Source organism: Vanrija pseudolonga, chromosome 3 (genome assembly GCF_020906515.1).
Source record: "Vanrija pseudolonga chromosome 3, complete sequence".
Classification (NCBI taxonomy): Eukaryota; Fungi; Basidiomycota; class Tremellomycetes; order Trichosporonales; family Trichosporonaceae; genus Vanrija; species Vanrija pseudolonga.
In genome coordinates, this window is record NC_085851.1 from 3,552,504 (window position 1) to 3,574,857 (window position 22,354).

At 61.8% G+C, this 22,354-nt stretch overlaps 5 protein-coding genes across 6 annotated transcripts; 3 read left to right on the forward strand and 2 right to left on the reverse strand.

Annotated features, from left to right (window-relative positions):
- The first annotated feature begins 301 nt into the window (after positions 1–301).
- LOC62_03G004941 (uncharacterized protein) lies at positions 302–2,119 on the forward strand. 2 transcript variants are annotated; one of them, XM_062771465.1, is made up of 9 exons: positions 302–456; positions 606–700; positions 776–809; positions 868–885; positions 930–1,017; positions 1,106–1,202; positions 1,246–1,667; positions 1,727–1,902; positions 1,966–2,119. In XM_062771465.1, exons 1-9 carry the CDS (start codon positions 419–421, stop codon positions 2,006–2,008), a joined length of 1,011 nt encoding a protein of 336 aa, XP_062627449.1. In that variant the 5' UTR covers positions 302–418; the 3' UTR covers positions 2,009–2,119. The 2 variants fall into 2 exon arrangements, with proteins under 2 accessions (XP_062627449.1, XP_062627450.1); XM_062771466.1 differs by lacking the exon at positions 776–809 and having other exon boundaries at positions 930–1,042.
- An 8,677-nt stretch (positions 2,120–10,796) lies between these two features.
- pi071_1 (putative protein) lies at positions 10,797–12,135 on the forward strand. Its single transcript, XM_062771467.1, has 4 exons — positions 10,797–11,357; positions 11,400–11,636; positions 11,685–11,772; positions 11,817–12,135. Exons 1-4 carry the CDS (start codon positions 10,806–10,808, stop codon positions 12,068–12,070), a joined length of 1,131 nt encoding a protein of 376 aa, XP_062627451.1. The 5' UTR covers positions 10,797–10,805; the 3' UTR covers positions 12,071–12,135.
- A 151-nt stretch (positions 12,136–12,286) lies between these two features.
- Positions 12,287–16,558, forward strand: PEPP (putative Xaa-Pro aminopeptidase PEPP). Its single transcript, XM_062771468.1, has 9 exons — positions 12,287–12,417; positions 12,456–12,525; positions 12,578–13,244; positions 13,295–13,589; positions 13,625–14,104; positions 14,875–15,066; positions 15,224–15,458; positions 15,536–16,393; positions 16,432–16,558. Exons 1-9 carry the CDS (start codon positions 12,304–12,306, stop codon positions 16,548–16,550), a joined length of 3,030 nt encoding a protein of 1,009 aa, XP_062627452.1. The 5' UTR covers positions 12,287–12,303; the 3' UTR covers positions 16,551–16,558.
- Positions 16,559–16,757: 199 nt separating this feature from the next.
- Positions 16,758–19,079, reverse strand: LOC62_03G004944 (uncharacterized protein). Its single transcript, XM_062771469.1, has 2 exons — positions 18,174–19,079; positions 16,758–17,827 (listed from the first exon to the last, which is right to left on the reverse strand). Exons 1-2 carry the CDS (start codon positions 18,752–18,754, stop codon positions 16,942–16,944), a joined length of 1,467 nt encoding a protein of 488 aa, XP_062627453.1. The 5' UTR covers positions 18,755–19,079; the 3' UTR covers positions 16,758–16,941.
- A 397-nt stretch (positions 19,080–19,476) lies between these two features.
- Cab39l (calcium-binding protein 39 family protein) lies at positions 19,477–22,277 on the reverse strand. The gene is made up of 12 exons (XM_062771470.1): positions 22,077–22,277; positions 21,784–22,028; positions 21,429–21,593; positions 21,264–21,382; positions 21,125–21,220; positions 21,015–21,087; positions 20,910–20,969; positions 20,658–20,867; positions 20,507–20,612; positions 20,357–20,398; positions 19,839–20,308; positions 19,477–19,780 (listed from the first exon to the last, which is right to left on the reverse strand). The coding sequence occupies exons 2-11, from the start codon at positions 21,892–21,894 to the stop codon at positions 20,295–20,297; spliced, it is 996 nt and encodes a 331-aa protein (XP_062627454.1). The 5' UTR covers positions 21,895–22,028; positions 22,077–22,277; the 3' UTR covers positions 19,477–19,780; positions 19,839–20,294.
- Between the last annotated feature and the right edge of the window lie 77 nt (positions 22,278–22,354).

Sequence of the window (22,354 nt, forward strand, 5' to 3'; positions counted from 1 at the left end):
AAGTCTGCTTCTACTGTTGCTGGTGCCGCTGCTTGCCTTTCGTTTGCCTTCCCCTCCCTCCACTCGCCTCCCCTCTCCCTGCCACCCTGCCAACCTGCGACCTGCGGGTTGTTCGTTTTGAGCACGCTTCCACACGACGCTCCCGTGTCATTGTAGATTGTGTTTACCCTTCCCACCACCTACCTAGTTTGTAACAAACCTCAATCCATTCCACCTCGGTCGTCGTCGTCATCATCATCATCATCATCATCATCATCATCATCATCATCATCATCATCATCATCATCATCATCATCATCATCATCATCATCATCATCATCGTCACTACCACCACCACGACCACCACCAGCAATCCCCCTTCACCACATCCATAAACAGGCCGAGTATTTGAACGGCCGTGTGTGCTTCCTCCACCATCATGCAGGTGGACAGCACACCAAAAGCCATCCTGTACTGGTGAGTCCCACGCAACACCACCACCACCGCGCCCCGCCAGAGTTCCGCAGTACAGATAGACTAACCATTCCCTTACCTTTCTCGGCCTCCACCTCGCGTCCACTCCCACTTACATGATGCTTGTCGTGCATGCACCCCGCTATCAACAGCTGGCCGACATCAGTGCTGTCCACCGTCCCTCGGTTGTGTCTTCATGAGAAGAACTATGGTGACGACGAATATGTTCTCCACCACGTCGATATCAGTGAGCACACACGCTCTTGTTAAACTCTAGCAAATCACCCACCCGCCGGATCCTGACCTTTCTTCCTTGCTACAGCCAAAGGCGAGAACTTCTCCCTTCCATACCTGAGGTGAGCAGACATGCAACAAACCTACTCTTGGCTTGCATGGGTCGCTGACACGAGGCAGAATCAACCCCAATGGCATGTCTACACGGCAGCTTCTGACATGGCGGCTGACCTAACCTTTAGCTACTGTCCCAACACTTGCGGTGCCCGTAGCAGACAGCCCACCTCCAAATACGCCTTCGAATCCGCCGTCAAGCGACGACGAGCCGAGGTACAGATATCTCTGTGATACGGCGGTGAGCACTGGTGCCACGACTCGTACAATGTCATTCAGAATCTAACACACTGGTCAACCCCAGAGCATCTGCGCTTTCGTTGACGAGTGCAAACCTCCGTCATGGACGCCTGGGAGCACCTCAAAAGTCGTCCCAGTTCTGTTCCCGACGATTGCAAGAGGTACATTGTGCTCGCTCGGTCGGGAGGGCTGACACAGTCGCAGAGAAAGAGTTGACGGACCTCTTGGTGGCACTTGTCCGTGATCCCTATGTGGACCCAAACTTTCTCGATTTGGCTGCAAGAGACGCCGGGGAGCTGGGGGTGAAGCTAGGCGCATCGCAAGGAACGATGCTGGCAACAAGACGGCTGGCTCTCAAGCGTTACGTTCACATGGCACATGACGAGCTCTCGCTCCTCACGCCCGTCTCGGCACTCAAGTCTTGGGAGCAGCAGGTTGTAAATCTCCTCGAGGACAAGGCGGCTGCGAACCAGGCACTGTTCGATATTTACAGCAGTGACTTGGGTTTAGATCGACAGCCCGAGTTTTTTGAAGCCAGCCGAGCGGCGTGGACAGTTCACGTCTCGGGCACATTATCCAAGCTCGAGGCGTCGATGGTGGGGCCGTTTGCTCTGGGTGACCACCTGGTGAGTCCCATGCCCATGATCGGCAACTTGAGGTGGTGGATCTGACACGGGTGCACCAGTCGATTGCAGATTGCTACATCATTGCGTGGTTGACAAGACTGGTATCTCTGAGCCACGGCAATCCAGGACCCGGTGGGATTCATGCGCTGGAGCCGAATCTGGGAGGTCACAGGATTGGAGCCAAGCTGGTGGCATTCTGGCAGCATTGGATTCAACGGAAAAGCTTTCGCAAAGTGTGAGTGCCAGAGGGGTCAAGTTTTCTGGGGGCGCAGGTCAAGAGGTGGCTGACGCTGTACAGGTTCACAGCGGCATTCTGGCCCGAGCCGGCACTACCACGGTGACACGAGTAGGACGAGGGGTGTACAATAGGCCGAAGGGAATCATTTGGTATCACTGGCTGTGAGGACACATTGTTGCATTGTACTTCTTGGATATTGTGGGAATGCGTAAACCTTGACATTGTTTGCGACGGCAGAGATGCCTGAGGAATGGAGACGGCCTTTGGACGAGGCTGCGGTGAATGTGATGTGATGTGTACCACGGCGGAATGACCACGCCAGCTAATGTCTGGCGGAGAGATCTGACACTTGTACCGGCGGGTTCGGTGCAGCTCTCGACTGCATATGTGTCGGGTCTCGGCCGTTTCGGCCATGACTTGGATGCAGGTAGGCACGACAGTAGATCGGTGAAGGCTCGAGCATGGTGATGGTGAGAGCTGCTGAAATGGCGCGCCCTGCAAACAAGCCTTGCAGCAACTCGTTCGACAAAAGACTACGCTATCGGAGAGAGCGAAACGGGCACCCTGCCAGAACATGCGGGATAGGGTGCTAGCAGGCTGGGGGCATTCATAAAACAAAAGAAGGCCCGACGGCCGCAAGGCAGGCGGCTCCAACTAACTACTCTTGTGCAGAGTGCCTAGAGTTGCGCGCCACCACCTTGGCAACATCCCCGCATGCTTGGGTGCTCCCACGCTCTCTCAGCTGTCTCTTGGCACCTACCTACGCATGCACGCACGCAAGAGGAGCAGTACTCGCATGCGCGAACAAAGAGCGACGCGCGAGCAGAAACAACCGCAATCTAGCCCTGCCGGGTGCATTGTTGGCGGCACACTCGGGGTGGGCGAGTGGGCCAGCGCAGCAGGTGGGCACGGCGTGCGAGCCACCCGCGATGCCGCTCCGAGCGAGGCGAGGCAGGGAGTCAGGTGCTGCGCTCTGCCCCGCGTCCCCCTATTCCCGCTCTGCATGGTCTGCCTGGCTCCTACCTGCCTCGATCGACCACAAGCAGTGCATTTCACAAATGCTCGTACATGCACAATGCCAGTCTATTGCGATGCCGCATGGCTGAAAATATCTAGACCCGTGTCAGCACCGTGTCACATCACGGGCTCCACGACGTCTCGGCTATTTCTTTCTGTGCTGCGTGATTGATGGATCGAAACTGCATAGTGACTATTATAGATATGTGTGGGTCGACGACATGCGCCGCGTGCCTGGTTGGGGCTGTCTCCCGACGACTGACCCCCGACCGCCCCCCGACCAGCCAGCCGGAAGGTCCCCATCTCTTCGCGACGGCAGACTCGACGTCATCGACACGGCAACGATGGCGCGTGACTGTTGGGTCGGACACTATCCGTTTGGCGTCAGCACCACGGGCACCGGGACAACCTCGGCAATTAATGGGGCGGCAGTGGCGTCATGGCGACGGGTGAACGAGACTGAGCTGAGCTCCGGGGGAGGCGTGACTGTGAGGGAGGGGGAGGCTGAGATGACGTGGTGACCAGCTGCGGATCGAGCACAGCCCGTTGCCACCCTGTAGCATGTTCCGCCCAAGCGAGCGAGTGAGCGAGTGAGCGAGTGAGCAGGGTGAGTAATCCAACCCGCCGCCGCGCCCGCGATAAGACGACCTACGCGTCCACGCAAGCCCCACTCCCCGTTGGGGCGTGGCTGACATTCCGATCCGCGATCATCAGACAGGAATGCAAAGACCTACTTCCAGAGATAGATCGTCGTGGATCGACGTGGGATCGACAGTGGGGAATGCGACCGACCTCACTGGCGCTAGCTCGCTTGTGCGCTTGTGCGCTTGCGCCCTCGGGCCTAGCAGGCCTCGTCTGGCCTCGTTCGTTTGCGCTTGCTAATCTTGGCACGCATTTCGGGCACCCCCCCACCGGGGGTCGAGGGCCCGACCGACGGGCGCGAGCGAGCAACTGGCCCCAGTCCATTGCGATATCAGCACGGACGTGACGTCATGCCCGGCAAGGGATGAGGTCACGCTACCTCCCTCCCTGCCCGCAGCCCGCACGCGTCGGAGCAGTGGGTGGTCGGGGGTCGCGACGATACATACACGCGATGGTCGGGAGCTCCGACGCTCCCACCGCTGGTGCGGGGCTTTTTGAGCGACGCCGCCGGCGGTGTCGGTTGCGGGGCCGAAACGCCGGTGTTGGGCATCGGCGGCTCGACGAGGCCACCGACGACGAGCCCGCGTCAGTCTGACCTGTGCGCGATGAAAATAGGCAGGGGGAGTGGGTGAGGCGGGGTACGTGTGGGAGCGATGGGGTGCGTGTGGCTGGCCGGCTGGCGTGTGCGTGGCTGCGATAAACTGGGACCACCAGTGGGTCGTTCCCGCGGTCAAGGCCAAGCGTCGACGGCCAATACGTAGGCGCGGCGAGCTGTTGGGGGAACGGCGGCGAGCTGGGCCCAAGTTGGAAGCACGAGTGTGCCCGTGCGAGGCGCAGAAGGTGCCCGATTGGTGCTGGTTCGTATGTACACGGGGCTTGCGCGACGGGGGACGTGGCTCCAGCCAGCGAGCGGCCTACAGTGGCCCCGGGTTGCCGCACGCCGCCGTTCCATCGTGCAGCGAGTACGATGCACGCGAGAAATTGTCGATGGGTACCGCTTCCCATGGTGTATACGGGATATTGGTGCATGGGTGTGTGCGGGGCGACGGTGGATCCAGCGCGGGGCTTGAAGCCGGGACCCTGGTCTGGGGAGGGGATGAAGTCGCTCAGTCGGGCGACCGCGGGCCCCGGCCCTGTAATCGCGTTGAAGACAACATCCAAGCCGAGGCAGAGACGATTGATGATGTCGAGGGGAACGCAGAGCACGAAGGTGAGCGGCCCGACGGACATGAGGAACTCGGGGTTCGTCGGCACAGGGTAGGCGAGGCGGCGAGGATGACGGTCGTGCCAGAAGGAGCCTCATCACTAGCCGTCAGCCTTGCACCGTGACCTCTGTGCGCTCACCTTGCACCTGTAGGACATGAATGAGGGCCAATAATCATCCAAAGTGCGGGTTTGCATGACCAGGAGGTGGGCGATGCCGATGTGCTCTGCGCCGCACTGGAATTGGCTCCAGGTGTCGGCTGTCAGTTGGCCGCCGACGCCAACACTGGTCGTATCTGGTGCGCCCAAAATGCCAGCAGATGCACTGGGCATTGATTCATGCCTAAGTGTTGCGGTTTGTCGTCAGGTGGGGCAGCGGACGTGCACGGCTTGGCGGGCTGCTGCTTGCGTGTGTGTCTCCCTGCGGCCTGTCGCCCGTTCAAAAGGAGAGTAACCAGCGTACGCGGCTACGAGGTTCAGAGCGGAGTTCGGCCATCTGCTAGAGTTCATTAGTTTGCTTGAAACATGTACTGTCGCGCAGACCAGCAAGAAGTGTGCTCGCTGGCTGCGGTCGTCTTAGGAGGGAGGAAGTCTCCAGCCCCGCCCAGTCAAGGGAATTAGCTTCCCACCGTCGCTGCCATTTTACATGGGATTAAGAGGTCAGCGTACACGAGGCTAATGTCAAGAGAATATTGTTGAAGGCAGTGCAGGACATGATACACTGTGTTACAAACCGGGAAGAGGTGGGTTCGGTGAGTGCCGCCGTCGCTTTGAGGGAAGACGGCTCCAGCTCGCCCCATCAGTGCGGTAAGCTTCCCGCCATCGCTTTCACTTTAGTGTATACGAGGCTACTGTCGATATAATCGAGGGCAGTGCAGGTCATGATGAATGGTATTGCGAACCGGGGAGAGGTGTGTTCGCGGAGTGCCGTCGTCGAGGCAAGATGGCTCGCCGGGCGAGCTTCCCACCACTGCTCTCACTTTAACCTCCTCATTTTCACCACGGAATTAAGAGGTGAGCGGACACGAGGTTGCTGTAAAGATTGATTCCTGAGGGCAGTGTATGGCATTGCCATGTGTTGTGAACCGGGGGGAGGTGCGTTGGCAGAGTGCCGTCGTCGAGACCAGATGGCTCGAAACTCCCCCTGTCTTACTGGGCGAGCTTCCCACCGCTGCTCTCATTTTAACCACGGAATTTGGAGGTGACCATATACGAGGGTACTGTCTAGAGAATATTATCGAGGGCAGTGTTGGGCTTAACGCGCTGTCTTGTGAACTGTAAGGGAACCGCGCGGTGGTGTGTTCGCCAATCTCCAGTCGTCGAGGGAAGAGGGCTCCAGCTCGCCCCATCAGCGTAGGGTGAGCCTCTAGCCATCTCTCCCGTTCTAGACACAGAATCGAGAAGCGATGGTAGTACAAGTCAAACGCTGTGAATTCATGACCCCGCCACGACCATGAATTGTGTAGTGGATCGGGGAGAAGCGAGGTCGTTGGCTGAGGTCAATCAAGCGGGGAGGGGAGGGGTCGAAACCCGGACCAGAGCAGGCCAAGCCTCCATCCATTGGTGTAGTTTCCGTCGCAGAAGTAAGCAGTGAGCATTTGTGAGCGCAGACTACCGGAGACTACCGGACCAAGATTAATGCGTGCAGTGTCGGACGTGAGCCGTGGCTGATTCGCAGTTGTGGTTACGCGCTGCTGTGGGGGTGCAGCTGAGCTCCAGCTCGCCTCGCCAGAATGGAGCTGGGTCAAGCTTGCAGTCACTGCCCTCGTGTCTACCACAGAAGTGAGGGATGGGCGCATACTACAAGACGGCATTTGCGCCACGATTAATGCGGGGGGTGTCGGGCACGAGGCACTGTGTTGTGAGCTGGGAGAAGTTTTTTGCCCTGGCTGTCGTTGTTGGAGGGACGGCTCCAGCTGGCCCGATCAATTTGAGGAGGATAAGCCTCCTACCACTGCCATCGTGTCCGCCACAGAAGTGAGGAATGAGCGCAGACAAGGCAGCAGTTGGGCGACGAATAATGCCCCGGGGGGGGGGGGGGTCGGACACGAGGCACTGTGTCGTGAGCTTGCCAGAAGCGTTTGCGCTGTCGGCCGTCGTGCGAGGGACGGCCCCGGCGGTCCCGTTCAGAGGAGGTTTAAACCTCCCACCACTGCCATCGGTTATGCCGGGGCGAGCGCAGAGGAGATGACTGACAGGCGAAGATTAATACGGGGGGTGTAGGACATGAGGGATGGCGGGTTGTCCCAGTCGTTGTACGCAGCTCTCTGGGCGAGTGGCTCGTTCCCGGCCACGCTCCCTCTCGCGGGACCATTTTCGTGGCGTTCCGCGTCTCTGAAGCTGTGATCGACTTGCCCGCGGCGTGACAGACTGCTTGGAAGACATGTGGGCCAGCTTGAGGATTGTAAGGGGTGGATCGGATGTCAAGAAGAAGTGGCAGTGGCGAAGAGATCCGGTGGCTGCTCCGTTGCCGGGTGTCGCGGGGTGAATGACGGCGAGTGGCACTGAACCCAGCGAGACAGCCTCGTTGGGGACCCAACGGCACTAGGTGAATCCAACTAGGGAGAATGACGACGATACATTCCATGGATGATACCTAACTTCGGTATGGGCTAGTGATGGGAGTGTGTGCATATCGGGGTGGACTGGATAGAGTGGCACGGCGAGCGCGCGCGCGACGCGACACTGAGCTCGCGACGCGCGACGTCTATTCGACGAGCATCGGCATGCTGGCCTCCTACGTTCCGCCTAGCTATCACGGTCATTTGTTCCATTCATGCGCAGCTCGCGTTTCTCCACTAGTATCCGATAAGTTCCCTGCTCTCGCGCCTCAGAGCTCGGACATGGGAGGGACGTGTGAGCGGCGGTGTGTGGAATGTCGTCGGCCTGGAGGGTTCGCCTGGCTTGCCCGCGGGGCGTGTCACTTGGCCACTTCGATGCATCGGGCCAAATGTATCACGCTTTGGCCCTCTACCATCATCGCATTAGTTCCTGCTTCGCGGTTATCAGATACCCGAAAAGCAGACGACGAGGCGTGCAGGACGGAGTGCTCCACGAATGTATGGGGTAAACCTCCAGCGATCGCTCCGCGTAACCTGTAACCCGCGTCCATTCGCCACCGACACATATCAGGCGAATTTGAGGTGACCTGGGCTTCTGCCATCATATTATTTGCTGCTTCCTCCTGTTGAACATGTGCCCGGAGGGAAGCCGACGCGGCCGCTCCATCACCCACTCGATCGACGAGCGGCGCCAAACTTCTGCGCTCGCCCCGCTTCCCCGAGCCCCGCGTCACATCGCCACTGCGTGCATGAGTCAGGCATGAGGTATCTTGATCCTCTGCCATCATCGAATCGATTCCAGTCCCCGGTGGACAAGTACCCGAAGGGCAGACCACGCGGGGCGAAGACCGACGATGGTTGAGCACCTCCGGTGCTATCACTTCCATCACGCGTCAGTGGATGTCTCAGTGAACACATGGGCTGTTAACATCCCTGCTAGGTGCTTGTGCAGAAGCCACGAGGCATGAAGACTTGCAAACGAAGGCCAACCGGCGGGGCCACCCGAGACGACGTTCCCGAGTTCCTGAGTACGCTGAGCAGGCGCCCTTCGCCATCTCCGCACGCTGCCCCGGCAACGCAGCCGATACGTCGGAGATAAAATCACCTAGTTTCTGAGACAGGTTTGGGCGGCCGTGCGGGCGGCGGCATCAGCACCGCGCTTGCAAGGGAGGAGCGAGGGACGCGGGGTCTAACGTCACGGGTCGTCGACCGCCTCACACTTCCGCAGGCCACCTTACCGCCTGGGATAAATGTTGAGAGGGTCGAGACTGGCGTGTATGCAAAATATGCAGTTCACTGCGATACGATGCAGGTGGAACTAGCGCGTCGAGCCAGGCAGCACCACCAAAGCGTTGTCGCTCTCGTGCAGTGTCAAAACGCTGCAGAGTCGCGCTCCAGGATCAGCCAGCCGCATCCGAGGACAAGGACACCACCAGTCTGTGCAGTAAGCATTGTTCGCGCAGTCCTTAGTGAGTATCTTTGAGCCAAGTTTGAGCGTTGCAGGCTGAGAAAACGCCTCTGCATCTGGTGGGACAGGCGCAGGAAGACTAGGACGGGCGGACCGGGGCACGGCGGGCCAGGACGCCGTCGCCGTGCCCAGAGCTGCTCCGTGCATTGCATCTGCCGTCTGGGGGAGAGGGTGGTCAGCGCTGGGGCCATTGTATATTTACAGAACACTCACTTAGGCGAAGGGCACGGATGGGCAGACCAGTCAGGTCGTCTGGCGTTCCAAAAACCCGTGCCGTCCCCAGCCCAGCCTTGTCAAACACCCACTTCAACAATACCGCCGCCGCCGCCCACACCCACAGCAGGCCAGCACCGATTCTCGACGGATGGATGCAAGATGGGGAGACGGTGCACTGTCGGCTTCGATGTCGGCTGCTGTGGGTGATGGATGGCTCGAGTCTGAAAGTCAAGTCAACGACACCAAATTTCGCCAAGTCGCGCAGTTTGGTGCCTTGACCCAGCCACCGGTGGCTGTTAGCGCAACACCGCGTCTGTATCCGCCCCTCCCATGAACGGTGGCGGCGGCCAGCTTGCTGCGACGACGTCGACAGCCATGCATACGTCCGGAGGCCGGTCGGCTGGGAGCACGAGGAGGAATGAGCGCACGTTGGTGTTTGTCTGGGAGTGGGGAGCAGCGGGAATCGAATCGAGTCGTTGCAAATCCCCTCCTCCTGTGGCAGGTGCACGCACGGTCGGTTGTTCCGAGCGAGCGAGTGAGTGGCAGCATCACCTGCTCATATCCTGCCTCTCGTCATCTGGTTGCGCACATCTGTCGATTGTAAAGAACGCGACGACAGGTGACAGCGGCAGCGTCACGGTCGAGGGTTGCGTCGCGCACACCGCGGGAAGCCGGCCTAGGCGAGCAGCCCTCCTCAAACGGTTGTTGCGAAGACATGGAGCTTATGATTTTAGTCGTGGGAGTGCCTGGGATGTGGGCGCAATGGCAACGGGTGACAGTTCAAGAAGCGCACAGATGATGGCAGCATGGAGAACGACAGGCAGCTGTGGTTGTCCCGTGGTTGCTCCAATGGGGAGGCAGAGACGAAATCGTGTCGGCTGCCTCCGACGTCACCGTCGGCGGGCAGGGAGCGGCAGCAGGTTCCGTCGGGCAGCACACCGCACATCATACCTGTGTCTGTTGTGGCACCTGGCTCAAATCAAGGTTGGGTGTTAGTCCTTGCCACGGTGGGCTAGCTGTCTCGGGCACACCTGCATCCGAGACCACGACGTGGAGGTGGGCTGCGAGGACAGGCTGGAGATGGACCTCGTGTATTGCCCCGTCGTAATGACATCGATGTGTGCTTTGCAGTAGAAGGTGTGGATGTGACAAGGAGAGTTGGTGCGGGCCCGTCGTTGTCGGGTCAGTGCTTGCTAGGTGAGTCCCCATCGTCCAGCACGGTCACCCCGCGGCCAACGCTCCATGCCTGCCCCACCTGTCGATGCTCACGGTCTTCCCCTCAAGACCGCCCTCCCCCATCAGCGCGCAATTTTCCAAGCGCAGATTGTTGCATGAACGGTTGAAATTCTCGATGTTGGTCACCCAAGAGGCCTAATCCGCAGTTTAGCAGAACAGCCGCGCCTTGCCCACACTCGAATTTCGAGGGTTGACGAGTGGACGCGCTTCGGAAGGGCGGCCCGAGGAGCACATCGGGGCGGGGTAGTCGTGAGCAGATCGCTCCAGCGTTCACCCTGCATTTTCTCGGTGGGGGTGCAAGACACGATTCCGCGACTGGCGTGAGCGAGACAAAATGGACCACTGGCTGTGTGGAAGGAATGTTTTCGGTGGCGAGGCGCGGCAGTAGGCGGCAACGGCAACTAGTGTGGCACTAGGGAGGAACCACGTGAGTGCCACGCACACTGCACGTGTAACCGCCACACGTGACTAACCCGTCGTCGATCAGTGTCACGTGTCGCATTCATGAGCGACGCGCATCGCACACCTCGTCACTCCACTCCACTCTCCTCCCAGCAATGCTGCACCACAAGAGCTTGATAGCCCTCCGCAAGATCCCAGCGGCGATAGCAAAGGGCCCAGGCTGCAGGCCGCGATCGCGCCAGTCGCGCGCCATCACGATCGGCACGCCGGGGCCGCGAGATGCCGACCGGCCAGGTGGAGCACCGATCGGGCTACCCCCGCCCGGCGAGCGGGGGTGGCCTCTTTCCGCGAGCTCGTCGAGCCACCCGTTCGCGGACATGATACCCCCCGAGGGATTCTCGACGGACGCGGGCGTCGACTCGCCCCTCACGGCGTCGACGTCTAGGCTCGCCGAGTCGATGTCCGACTCCGCGGACCCGGAATCGACAGGCCTCGCGGTCGCTCCCGTGTCTCTTCCCACACCGTCTGGCGTTACGACCCGCCGTACGCGCCACCCATTCGACACGCACGCGTTCGTCTCGTCGCTGGAGCGCGCCAATGTCGACTCGGAGTCGGCCAAGGCGCTGATGGAGGCGGCGCGCGGGCTCATCACACGCCGGGCGGACCGCGCCACAGGCAACATGCTCAGCAAGGAGGAGCTGGATAATGTGGGTTGGGAAACAGAAACGTGGTGTGCTGACGGTGCGCAGGAGGTGTATCTCTTCAAGGCGGCCCTGTCAAAACTAGGGACCGAGTTCAATGTGCGCACGAGAAACGCTGGTATCGCGGCCCGCGACGATCTCAGCGCCATCCGCCGTGAGCTTGACGCAGTGGAGATCAAGATGGCCGAGGAGATGCAGATTCTCAAGCATGATATCGAGATTGAGGTCAACGACCGCAAGACCGAGACGAGATCCGAGATCAAGTCGTTTGACATTGCCATCGAGGTGGGTAGCTGGGGGGAGCGAGTGAACTGCCGAGCTGACACTTTCCAGGAGATCAACAACCGCGCGACCATCTCGGTTGGGGACCTCAAGACGGAGATTGAGAGCGCCAAGTGGGAGGCAACGAGACGAGCTATCAGTGAGTTGGACGGGTCTGCGGTTGGATGTCAACTCACAACTCAGCAATCATTGTCGTTCTTGTCATCTGCGGTGTCGGCATCTCGTCGCTCACCATCCCCGACACGGCGGCAGTCGAGCCGCCCAAGCCTGCGCCACCACCTCCAGCTACCAGGGACATTGGTATCGGGCCGGAAGAAGATCCATTCGACTACGAGGCGCGGATTGAGAAGCTTCTCAAGGCTGTTCCACCACCTCCTCGCAAGGAGCGCAAGGAGCGCCGACCAAAGCGCGAAGAGATCTTTGTGGACCGGATCTAATGCATGCAAGGTCGGGAGGCGAACCATTATAGTAAACTACATAGATATTAGATGCACTTCTTGTGGTGCAGCGCGGCAAACCTCGGCACGAGCCAGGGCCGACGAACTAGACGCCGGATCTTGCCACCCAAGCCGCCACGCGCGCCACGGCCAAGTCCGTCGCACCCAAAAGTGACCGCGTGATACATTGCAGCAATCACACATCGAGCTTTCCAACCACTCTACACACCACCATGACACTCGAGACCTCGTCCACGGCGTCGAGCAGCAAGCTCCCAGCTCGCGAGCATGCGGCCAAGGTCGCTGCTGAGCTCGTTGCGCTCCTCCCCGAGGCTGAGCGCGCCGGCGTGAGTCGGCGTTCACCCCGCACACTGCTAACCCACAGACGCACGCCGTGTTCCTCCAAGGCCACCCCACGACGACGCGCGACGACACTGACCGCGAGCTGCCGTTCCGTGAGCTGGCTTCAAGGCTTCCGCTCACCTCGCTGACACACGCCCCGTGCAGACCAGGAGGCCAACTTCAACTACCTGACCGGCGCGCACGACGTGCACTCGGCGTCCGTGCTGGTCGTGTTCACGCCCGGCTCGTCGCACGAGGTGCAGCACACGCTCTTCATCCCGCCGGCAGACCCGCTCGAGACGATGTGGTCGGTCGCGCCGCCGACGCTCGAGGACGCCGCTGCGCGCTTTGACGCCGGCGCGATCAAGTCTACGGCCGAGATTGGCTCTGCGCTCGCGGCGCTCGCGGGCGCGAACGCGACGCTGCACACGCTGCCCCTGACGACAGAGTACCCGCCCCTTCCGGCTGCTGTGCTCGATGCGCTCAAGACGACGAAGGCGCACCGCACCGAGCTCCTCCGCGAGGCGTTCCACCGCGCGCGCCTCACCAAGACCGATGGCGAGATTGAGCGTATCCGCCACGCCAACGCCATCACGTCCGGCGCGCACGAGGTGCTCATGCGCGAGCTGGGCCGTTTTGCTGCCCAGCGCGCCAAGCAGGGCGGACAGGAGACCAAGGTGCGCACGGGGCACGAGGGCATCACGGCGTGGGAGGTCGAGAGCGAGGCCGACGCCGAGGCCCTCTTCGTCGCTACCTGCCGCCGTATGGGCGCCGAGCAGGCGTACCTGCCTATCGTGGCATCTGGGAGCCACGCGAGTACGCTGCACTATGTGTGAGTGGGGCCGGGACCAGCGCCGTCGCCGTGACTGACCGACTTCGCAGCTGTAACGACCGCCTCTTCCCCTCGACCGCGCAGCCCCGCCTGCCAGGCGACACGTCGTTCACGCCGCGCCGCATCGCCCGCGGTTGCTGTGGTGACGTGCCTGAGCACTCGCATGTTCTGCCCACCTCGTCGTTGCACAACGGCGCGTTCGAGCCCCAGGTGCTGCTCGTCGATGCAGGCAGCGACTGGCAGGGCTACGCTTCAGACGTGACGCGCACGATCCCCGTCGGCAACGGCGGCAAGTTTACCGACCGTGCGGGCGAGATCTACGAGCTGGTGCTCCGCATGCAGAAGGTGAGCCGTGACGATTGCAGCACTGACGAGGGCAGGAAACCGAGGGCATGGTCCGCGTCGGCGCACATTGGGATGAGCTGCATCTCCACGCGCACAAGGTACTTGTTGATGGCTTCCTCTCCCTCGGCATCTTCAAGGGCGACGCTGGCGAGATCCTCCAGAGTGGCGTCACGGCTGCCTTCTTCCCCCACGGCCTGGGCCACTCGCTCGGCCTGGATGTTCACGACTCGCTCCAGCTGCTCCGCGCTGAGCACAAGGACCTGCCGCCGTCGACGGCGGCCACGCCAGCCAAGCTGTACACGTACCTCCGCATCCGTCAGAAGCTCACTGCCAACATGGTGCTCACGGTCGAGCCGGGCTGCTACTTCCCTCCGCAGCTGCTCGACACGCACGGCGCGTGGGAGTCGGAGTTTGTCGACCACGACGTGCTCAAGACGTACCTGCCCGTCGGCGGCGTTCGCATCGAGGACGTTGTGGTGGTGCGTGAGGGTGCGCCGGCGGAGAACCTCACGACTGTGGGGCGGGAGCGGGCGTGGATTGAGGAGAGGTGTGCGGGGCTCTGAGCAGGCGAGCAGGAGCACAGATAGTGGGTTGTGCGCGAGGCCGCTGCCCCCCCCCCCCCCCCCACTCCTGGGGGAGCTCGCCGGGCGCAGCACGGAGCAATCCGTATGTATCACAACGCGATGGATGTCACCGATGCACGGGTATGTTGAGCGCGCGAGTGTGTGCATATCGGCGGCGCGGTGGCCGCGACGGTGGCGCGCTCGCCCAAGCCGAAGGCCACGCACGGCTATTGCTACGAGCGGAGGAGCTGCCGCCGCCTTGGCGCTTGAGGCCCCGCGTCGTCGGCCAAGTCCGCCAACGAACGTCAGACTGGCGACCGACGCGCATAAATGGCGACAGCGGCGGGGATGGGAAGCATAACAACCGCAGCTGACTTGCGCGCGGCCAGCTCTTGACTACACTCATCCCACGATGTCGCCAGCACCAGTATCAGGCGCGACGGCGTCCGAGAACCACCTCGCGTCGGCGATCGGCACGGCCGTGCTCGCGGACGGCGGGAACGCGATCGACGCAGCCATCGCCACCAGCATCGCGGTGCACACGACGAGCCCGCACCACTCGTGTGTGGGTGGGGCGGGGTTCGTGGTTGTTCGGACGCCGAAGGGGGAGTATGAGGTGTTGAACTTTCGGCACACTGCGCCGGTGAGTCGAGCGGGTCGCGAGGGCGGGCCAGCCTGGCCATGCTGGTCTGGCCTTGGACGTCCGCGGCTAACCCGCCCAGGCAGGCATCACGATGGACTGGCTCAAATCCACGGGCACGCTGCACGGCGGCCCGACGGTCGCTGTCCCCGGCGAGATTCTGGGGTTCTGGGAGCTGCATAAGCGGTACGGGCGGCTCGCTTGGCAGCGGCTGTTCGCCCCGAGCATCAAGCTTGCAAGGGAGGGGTTTGCGCTGGGCAAGGACTTGCATGAGGTGAGTGTTGTCGGCGCCGACGCCGAGCGCAGCCAGGCGGCGGCGTCGTGGCTGGCTACGTGCGGGGCATGCTGCGGCTGCTATGATCGCCGTGCCCTCTTCGCCGTCGCCAGCTCGCCGCTTCGCGACGAGCCGCCGCTGACACGCCCCGCCCCAGGCCCTCACCGACGCCCGCGACTGGCTGTACAACGACCCCGAGTTCATCAAGACGTACACTACCAACGGGGTCATCCTTGCGCCGGGGGACACGCTCAAGCGGCCCGACTACGCGGCGACGCTCGAGCTGATTGCGGCTGAAGGCCCGGCGGCGCTGTACAAGGGCGAGATTGGCGCGGCGATCGTCGACGCCGTGCAGGCGCGCGGGGGCAAGCTGAGTGTCGGTGACTTGAGGGGTGCGTAAGCGGCGAGCAAGGCCGCCAGCGAGCGACGTGTGGGGAGGTGGTGGTCGCGAGCGTTCTGACTCGCCCAGACTACACCGTGCAGTGGTCCAAGCCGCTCGTCGGCAGCTTCCGCGGGCACAAGGTCATCACGCCGGGCGCGCCTGCGTCCGGCGCGATCCTGCTCTCGGCGCTGAGCACGCTCGACGCGCTCCCCGTGCCCAACGAAGGCGCCGAGGCGGACCTGCACGCTGCGATCGAGGCCGCGCGCTGGGCGTACGGCGCGCGCCTGCTCCTCGGGGACCCGGACTTCGTGCCGGGCCTGGACAGCGTGCAGGCTAGCCTCATCTCGCCCGAGGCTGGGCGCGCGCGCGCCGCCAAGATCGGCGACAAGACTGACAAGCCGGACGTGTACCTCCCCGCCAGTGCGTCCGCGCAGAACGATAACGGCACGAGCAACATCTCTGCCGTCGACAGCGAGGGCTACATCGCGACGCTGACGACAACGATCGGGAGCCTGTTCGGCTCGCGCATCCTCGTGCCCGGCACCGGCGTGCACCTGAACGACAGCCTGAACGACTTTAGTCTGGCAGGCGTGCAGAACTGGACGGGGTACCCGCCCGCCGAGCCAAACTACGCGCGCGGGGGCAAGCGCCCGCTGTCGAGCTCGACGCCGTACGTCCTCGAGGCGGGTGGCCGGCCCGTGCTCGTCGGCGGCGCGGCGGGCGGCAGCACCATCATCGGCGCGAACGCGCAGGTGATCCGCAACGTCGTCGACTTTGGCCACTCGGCGCTTGCGGCGCTCGCGGCGCCGCGGTTCCACGACCAGGTATTGCCTGACGCCACGGTGCTCGAGCTCGCGAGCGAGCGCGGCGCCAAGGTCGAGGGGTTCGACGACGCGACGGCGGCCGCGCTCGCCAAGAGGGGGCATATCGTGCAGTGGTGGGACAGTGAGTGCGAGCGAGTTGCGATGGCGCTCACACCGCAGCATCCCGCGCGACCCCCGTCGCCATCCGCCTCCTCCCCGACGGCACGTTCGATGCCGCCGGCGACGCGCGCAAGTATGAGGCTGGCGCCCGCGGCGGCTCAGTATTCTATGCCAAGTAATGTCTATGCACTGTGTATCGTCGGACAAACGCACGGGGACGGAGTGTCCAGTGTGTTAATTGGCCGCGACGTCGCGATGAGGACAACGCCGTGGCCACCTCGTCGATACGTGTTTCTCCGCTCTCACTCACGCCACCGCGGCTTATCACGACGTGCGCAGTGCCAGTCCCTCGCGCCGGCCCAACCACCGCCCACTCGCCCGCCGGCGCCTCTCGACCCCGTTCATCCGTATGTGCGTACACGCTACAAGTACCATGACCCCATCTATAAAGCGAGCGCTGGGTATGTGTCTTCGCGCCTCGTTTGGTTTGCCACTCCCGCCGCCGCCGTCGTCGTCGCCGCCGCCTACATAGCTTGCACAACATGCTCGTCAGACCCCATCTCTCGACGACTAGAAGAACCGCGGCATGTGCGCCGCCACCTCGGCCACGGGCGACGTGCCCGTCGTAGGGCTCGCAGACCCGGCCGACAGGCGGCGCTCTCTCGCAGCAGAGTCGCGCCGCCGCTGCACTTCAGCAGCGTACCGCGCATGCGAGTTGGAGTTGGAGTCGCGTCGGATCGCAATGGGCGGTGACGTCGTCGTTGTTGTTGTTGCCTCCGCCGGCGGAATGGTGGTGGCGGCGGCGGCCGCAGTCGACGCCAAAGTCGCCGCAACGCCATTAGCCGCCTCGGCGGAGACATCCAGTGCAGCCTTGCCGTTGGCCGCGGGGGACCCGCGGCCCTGGCCGAGGCCGTGGGCCAACCGTGCAACGTCCTGGCGCTCACGCATTTCGGCGTCCCATGCAGGGTTCTGGTCGTACTCTGACAGTTCGAAGCCGAGCACGGCCGCCGTGTGGCCCTGGTGCTGGCGATGGGTAGCCTCGGCGTCGTCGACCACCTGGGTCTCCTCGTCGGCTGGCTCGCTGTCGTCCTCCTCCTCATCGTCGTCGTCGTCAAACGTCGGCGGGGGCGGAGAAGGCGACCGACCGCGCCGGGGCGTCTGTTCCCCGGCAGCCTCGCCAGTGTCGAGCCCCAGTCCTGCTGGCCCGGGAGTCGGAGGTTCGTCCTCCTCGACAATCGCAGAGTGCACTGGCACGACAAGTGGAGAGACTCCCGCCGGCGCACCACCAGACGCCGAGTCTGAGCGTCCCCTAGATGCTGCACCGCTGAGCACGGGTGCAGCCGAGCGAATCGAGTTGACGCTGGCCGTCGACGTGTTGGAGCTGCGCCGGACCCTGCCCCAGAGCTTTTTGGCACCCGATGACATGACTGTTCCTAGGTCGACGGCCTGAACTTGTCTGTGCGGCGTGCGTGTCAGCGGGACCAACGACGTCGACCAAGAGGGGGGCTGTGCGCTGGATAGACGCGGCATACGACGGCCGAGACGACGGCCTTGGCAGTGAGCGCAACGCCTCTGCTGGCCTTGTCTCGAGAAGTTGACCGAGGTGGTCGGTGCGTTCAGTTGCCCACTGGCTGACTGAGCTCTCACCCCCACCGCTTCGTTTCGGACAAACAACATGCCAAGCCGGCGCGCTCTCGCGCTCTTGTCTCTCGTTACGCGCGCCACCAAGCACGTTTGCCCCATGGCGCACGCCGTCGCGCCCGCCTCCATCTCGTCTCGCACGCCTCGCACCTCCTACTCACCCAGGTTTTTGCGAAAACTGTTTCTGGTACTCGGCCCACTCGGCGTCGGTCATGTAGACGCTGCGAATATGGCCCTGCTGGGCGCCGCCACGGGGGACCGGAACCGTCCCCTGGGCATGGAGCATGTTCTTGCGCGCGAGCACACCGAGCGTGATCGAGTTGCGGCGCCGCAGCTCGGGAGGGCGCTCGGGGCACTCGCCAAAGCGGATCTTTGGGGACGACGTGCCCGTGCCGATCGTGCTCGAGACTGAGCGGGGCGTCGAGCTGCCGCCGCCGTTGGGCAGTGGGTTGAGGGTGGAATTTGGCGAGTCGTCGGGTGCCGAGCCAGCGCCCCACGATGCTTCAGATGACAGCGACGTGCCGAGCGAGAGGCCCGGGGAGAGTGTCGGCGCAGACGAAACGGACGGCGCATCGAGCGACTCGGATGATTTCACCGTCCGTGGTGTCTTGGAGGGCGACGCGGCTCCGAAGCCGATCCCGACCCTGGTCGGGCTGGGCGAGGTGCCGGCCGCCCTGCCGCAGTTGAGCAGGATCGACGGCGGCGCCGGTGATGGGTCGCGGCGCGCAGAGGCGACAGACATGATGGTGGTGGGGCCGGTGAGGCTGCGAGGTGAGTGCGTGGGTCCAACAAGGCTGATGTAGGTGTTGTCGGGTGTGGGTGGGAGTTCGGGTTCGGAAGTCGGAAGGGAGTGTGCGGGTGATGGGCGGTGAATGAGTGGGTAGGTGGCTGTGGTGTGGTGTGGGTGGTTATGAATGCAATGCTGTGGTCGCTGCGTGGGATGCAGGCGCTGAGAGAGACAACAAAAGAGAGAGAGAGAGTGAGATGTGGTGGGATGTGAGAGGTGGAGAGATGTAGGCCCTGGTGTCTGTCTGTGTGTGCGGCGCGTGGTTGCGGGGCCGGGTGGGTGGATGTGTGCCAGGTGCCGGGTGGTGGTTGACTATTTCGACAAGTTTGCTCTCGTCGTTTGCCCCTCACTGCGGCCCTATTGGTGACGACAATCAACCTCGCAGCAGCTACAGGGTAATAGTAGCCGGCGGCCGTCTAGCTGGGGGTCGGCAGCAGTCACGGACGAGGCCGAGGCTGTTGTGAGTGGTGGGGTGGGGTGGGGTGGAGGATCTCTAGTTGTTGGAGCCGGGGCAGGCGAGCAGGGAGGCAGAGGGAGGCAGCGGCGTCACGAGTTGGCCGAGGGTGGGGTAAATCTGCCCGGGGCGGGGCGACGAGGCGACGAGGTAGGTAGGTGGGCTGCGTGCCGCCGTGGGTTTGTGTGTCTGGTCGTGTGGCGTCTTTGCCCTCTGTTGCGCTGCAGCATGTGGGGTCTGTTGCCATCGTCGTCGACTTTCGTCGTGGGGGCCCAGTCGGCTTGTGACGGCTGGGCGGTCTATTTTACTGGGCATTCCCCATTTTGCGGGCATTTTACATCCACCGGTCCGACCGTAAAGCCTTTTGGGTCACAAAAAGGTATTCCCGACACTTTGGGTCCTGCTGCTGCTGCTGCGCGCGTATCCACGCTGCGTCATTCCCTGCGAATCACACCCCACACACCCACACTGCAACCTACGCAAGCCTCAACGACCAAAGACTAGACAATGGGGCCCATGGGGCCAGCCTGCAAGCAAGCATTAGCCCAAACACCGTCGGCCAATGACTAACAACTCGCGCGGTACCCAGGAATCCAACTCCGAACTCACCGCAACGCGACGTGTCGAGACTCTGACATTCAGGAAATGGAGATGCACCACGCAGCCAACATCCAGGTAACATGTCAACCGCCAGGGTGGTCAGGAGACAGACTTGCCGACTGCCGAGACAGCTATTTATGGACTAGGGACGTGGGGGACGAGGAGGCAAGTTGTACGATGCAAAGAAGAGGGGAGGTCAACCTCGCAACTCGCAAGAGTGCAATGCGCGGTGAGAGAGATAGTGTCATGGGAGGGAGCGTGATGGTGGCAGCCATGGGAGCGGCCTGTGCGTGGGTGGAAACGTGAGAGTGGCACTCCTGCAGAGTACCATGTTGAAATGCAAGACTGGGCTGTATCGTGTATGCTGCTCCAGCCTGGCGCAAGGGGCGTTCAACGCGCCATCAATGGCTTGGAGATGTGGGGGGGGGAACGGAACTCGACCTAGAGGCGCTCGACTAGAGGCGTCAGGCACATCCGGTATCACGCAACGGCGCGTCACTTACTTTGCGTAATGAGGAATTGCTTTTCGTCGTTGAACTGATCATCTACAGCCTGTCAGCGATTGCGGTTGGTTCAGGTGCGCCGTTGCCGGATCGCCAAGGCCGGCGGACACCACCCTCGTCGGCCAGCTCCGAAACGGCGACGCTACTCACCATCCTTGTCGTTGTGGAAGTCCTTGAGGAACACGAGCAAGCGGTCCTTGTTTCGGCGTAGGATACGTGCAATCTCTGGTGGCTTGTTTGGGTTGGCAACAAAGACCTGGACGTGTCAGCAACCTTACTACTAACCTCGCCATGAGCTCACCTTGAACACGTGGAACGCCTCAAACTGAATGTTGCGGCTCCTGTCGCGCAAGAAGTTCATCATGAGCTTGAGGTTGGCTTCTGACGCAATGTACTTTGTCATGATCGAATAGTTTGCCCGGTCCAGCAGGATCTCGCCAAGCAGCTTGAGCGATTGACGCTTCGTCACGTAGTTGTTGGACATGATGAGCGTGTTGTACATGTTGAAGAACTGGCGGGGTTAGCATCGCCTGGGTTCACTAACATTACTCACCCGGTCATAATTGCGCTCCAGGTATGTTGCGACCATTGTCTTGTGTTTTGTCAAGGTCTCCTACTCGTCGTTAGCGGCCGTGTCATCAAGGCGCAAGTCACAAACCTTCATGTTCGCAAACGCGTCGCAAGAGATGCCAAATGTCGTGTCTTCAATGTACTTGGGGAAGGTGTAGAACCTGACGCGTTAGCTACACTCAGAAGCAGCATACTCACTGTTCAGAGTGGAGGAGGATCTTAGCCAGAGGCTCATACCGCAGCATTTCCTTGAGGATCATACCAGTGTTCAGAGCAATGTCTGCATCTGCGTATCTGAGGTGTGGTCAGCAGAGCTCCGCGCTCGTCGCCGACGCACCCCTTGAGCGTGTTGAAGATGATATCGGGCTTGTTGACAATAAGCTCGACCGTAGGCAGACGTGTTCCGATCTGCCTGCGGAGGAGAGTGTTGTAGATGTGTCCGACATCTTTCCTCGCCTGAGCCAGTCAGCTTCGATCAGCCCGTGGCGGTAGCTATACTGACCTCAAACTCGAGTCTCGGAAGGTTGGTGACCAGCTGACTTAACAAGTCCTGGTTATACACCTCGTTGGCAACAGCCGTGACCGTCTCGGGCGTCGAGTCGACATCACCCTCGCCGCAGAGGCATGCCTTGACAGTGGCTATCAACCTCGAGTTCTCCTCTGTAACCTGCAGTGTGTCAGCGAACGCTGTACGTCTCACGAGCTCTAGACATGAGACAGGGAAGGTGACGAAGTGACTTCTCTGTAACGCCTGCCCGTGCGGCGGCCACCACCGCAGCCGTGACGACCCGCACGACGCAGCGCCGTAGAAGCACTCGGCGCTGCACTGCTCGCCTCAAGCCTTCTGTAGCACGTACCCTCTTCTTCTGTTCGGCGGACATGGCGGTGCCGAGGCGGCCAATGTTTTCGCGGAGCGCGCGCACGCTCTCGACTGGCGTGCGAGTCCTGCTCCTGTTGAAGAAGTTCATCTTGTTGTTGTGGGGGAAGAGGAGGAGAGTGCGATGGGTGTAGCTGGGCCTTTAGCCGTGTAGATGTCGTCTATCGGCGGTGACGGCGGTGGCAAAGGCCGCGGGGTCTCCGGCACCCAGAACTATGAGGAAGGCTGCTTGTGGGTTAGCCACACGATCTCGGAGTGCTTGGTCAGACGAACCACGAGGGAAGGATGCCCGATGTTGCTGGGATGTTTGTGTCGCACAGCTGCAGCAGCGTCGATGGGGGCTTGAGCGCTGTGGCAAAGGTGATGCTACTGCTGTGAGGGTGGCTATGCCGCGTGTGATGGTGTTATCTTGTTAGGTTTGTGATTTGTGACGATTCGAAGGTTGTGATTGAATGGGTTGATTGAGTCGGGGAGGGTGGTGGTTGTTGGTGTCGTTCCAGCGTTGGAAGGTGTGTTGTTGTTCCAGCCAGCTGCAGCCAGCCAGCCAGCCG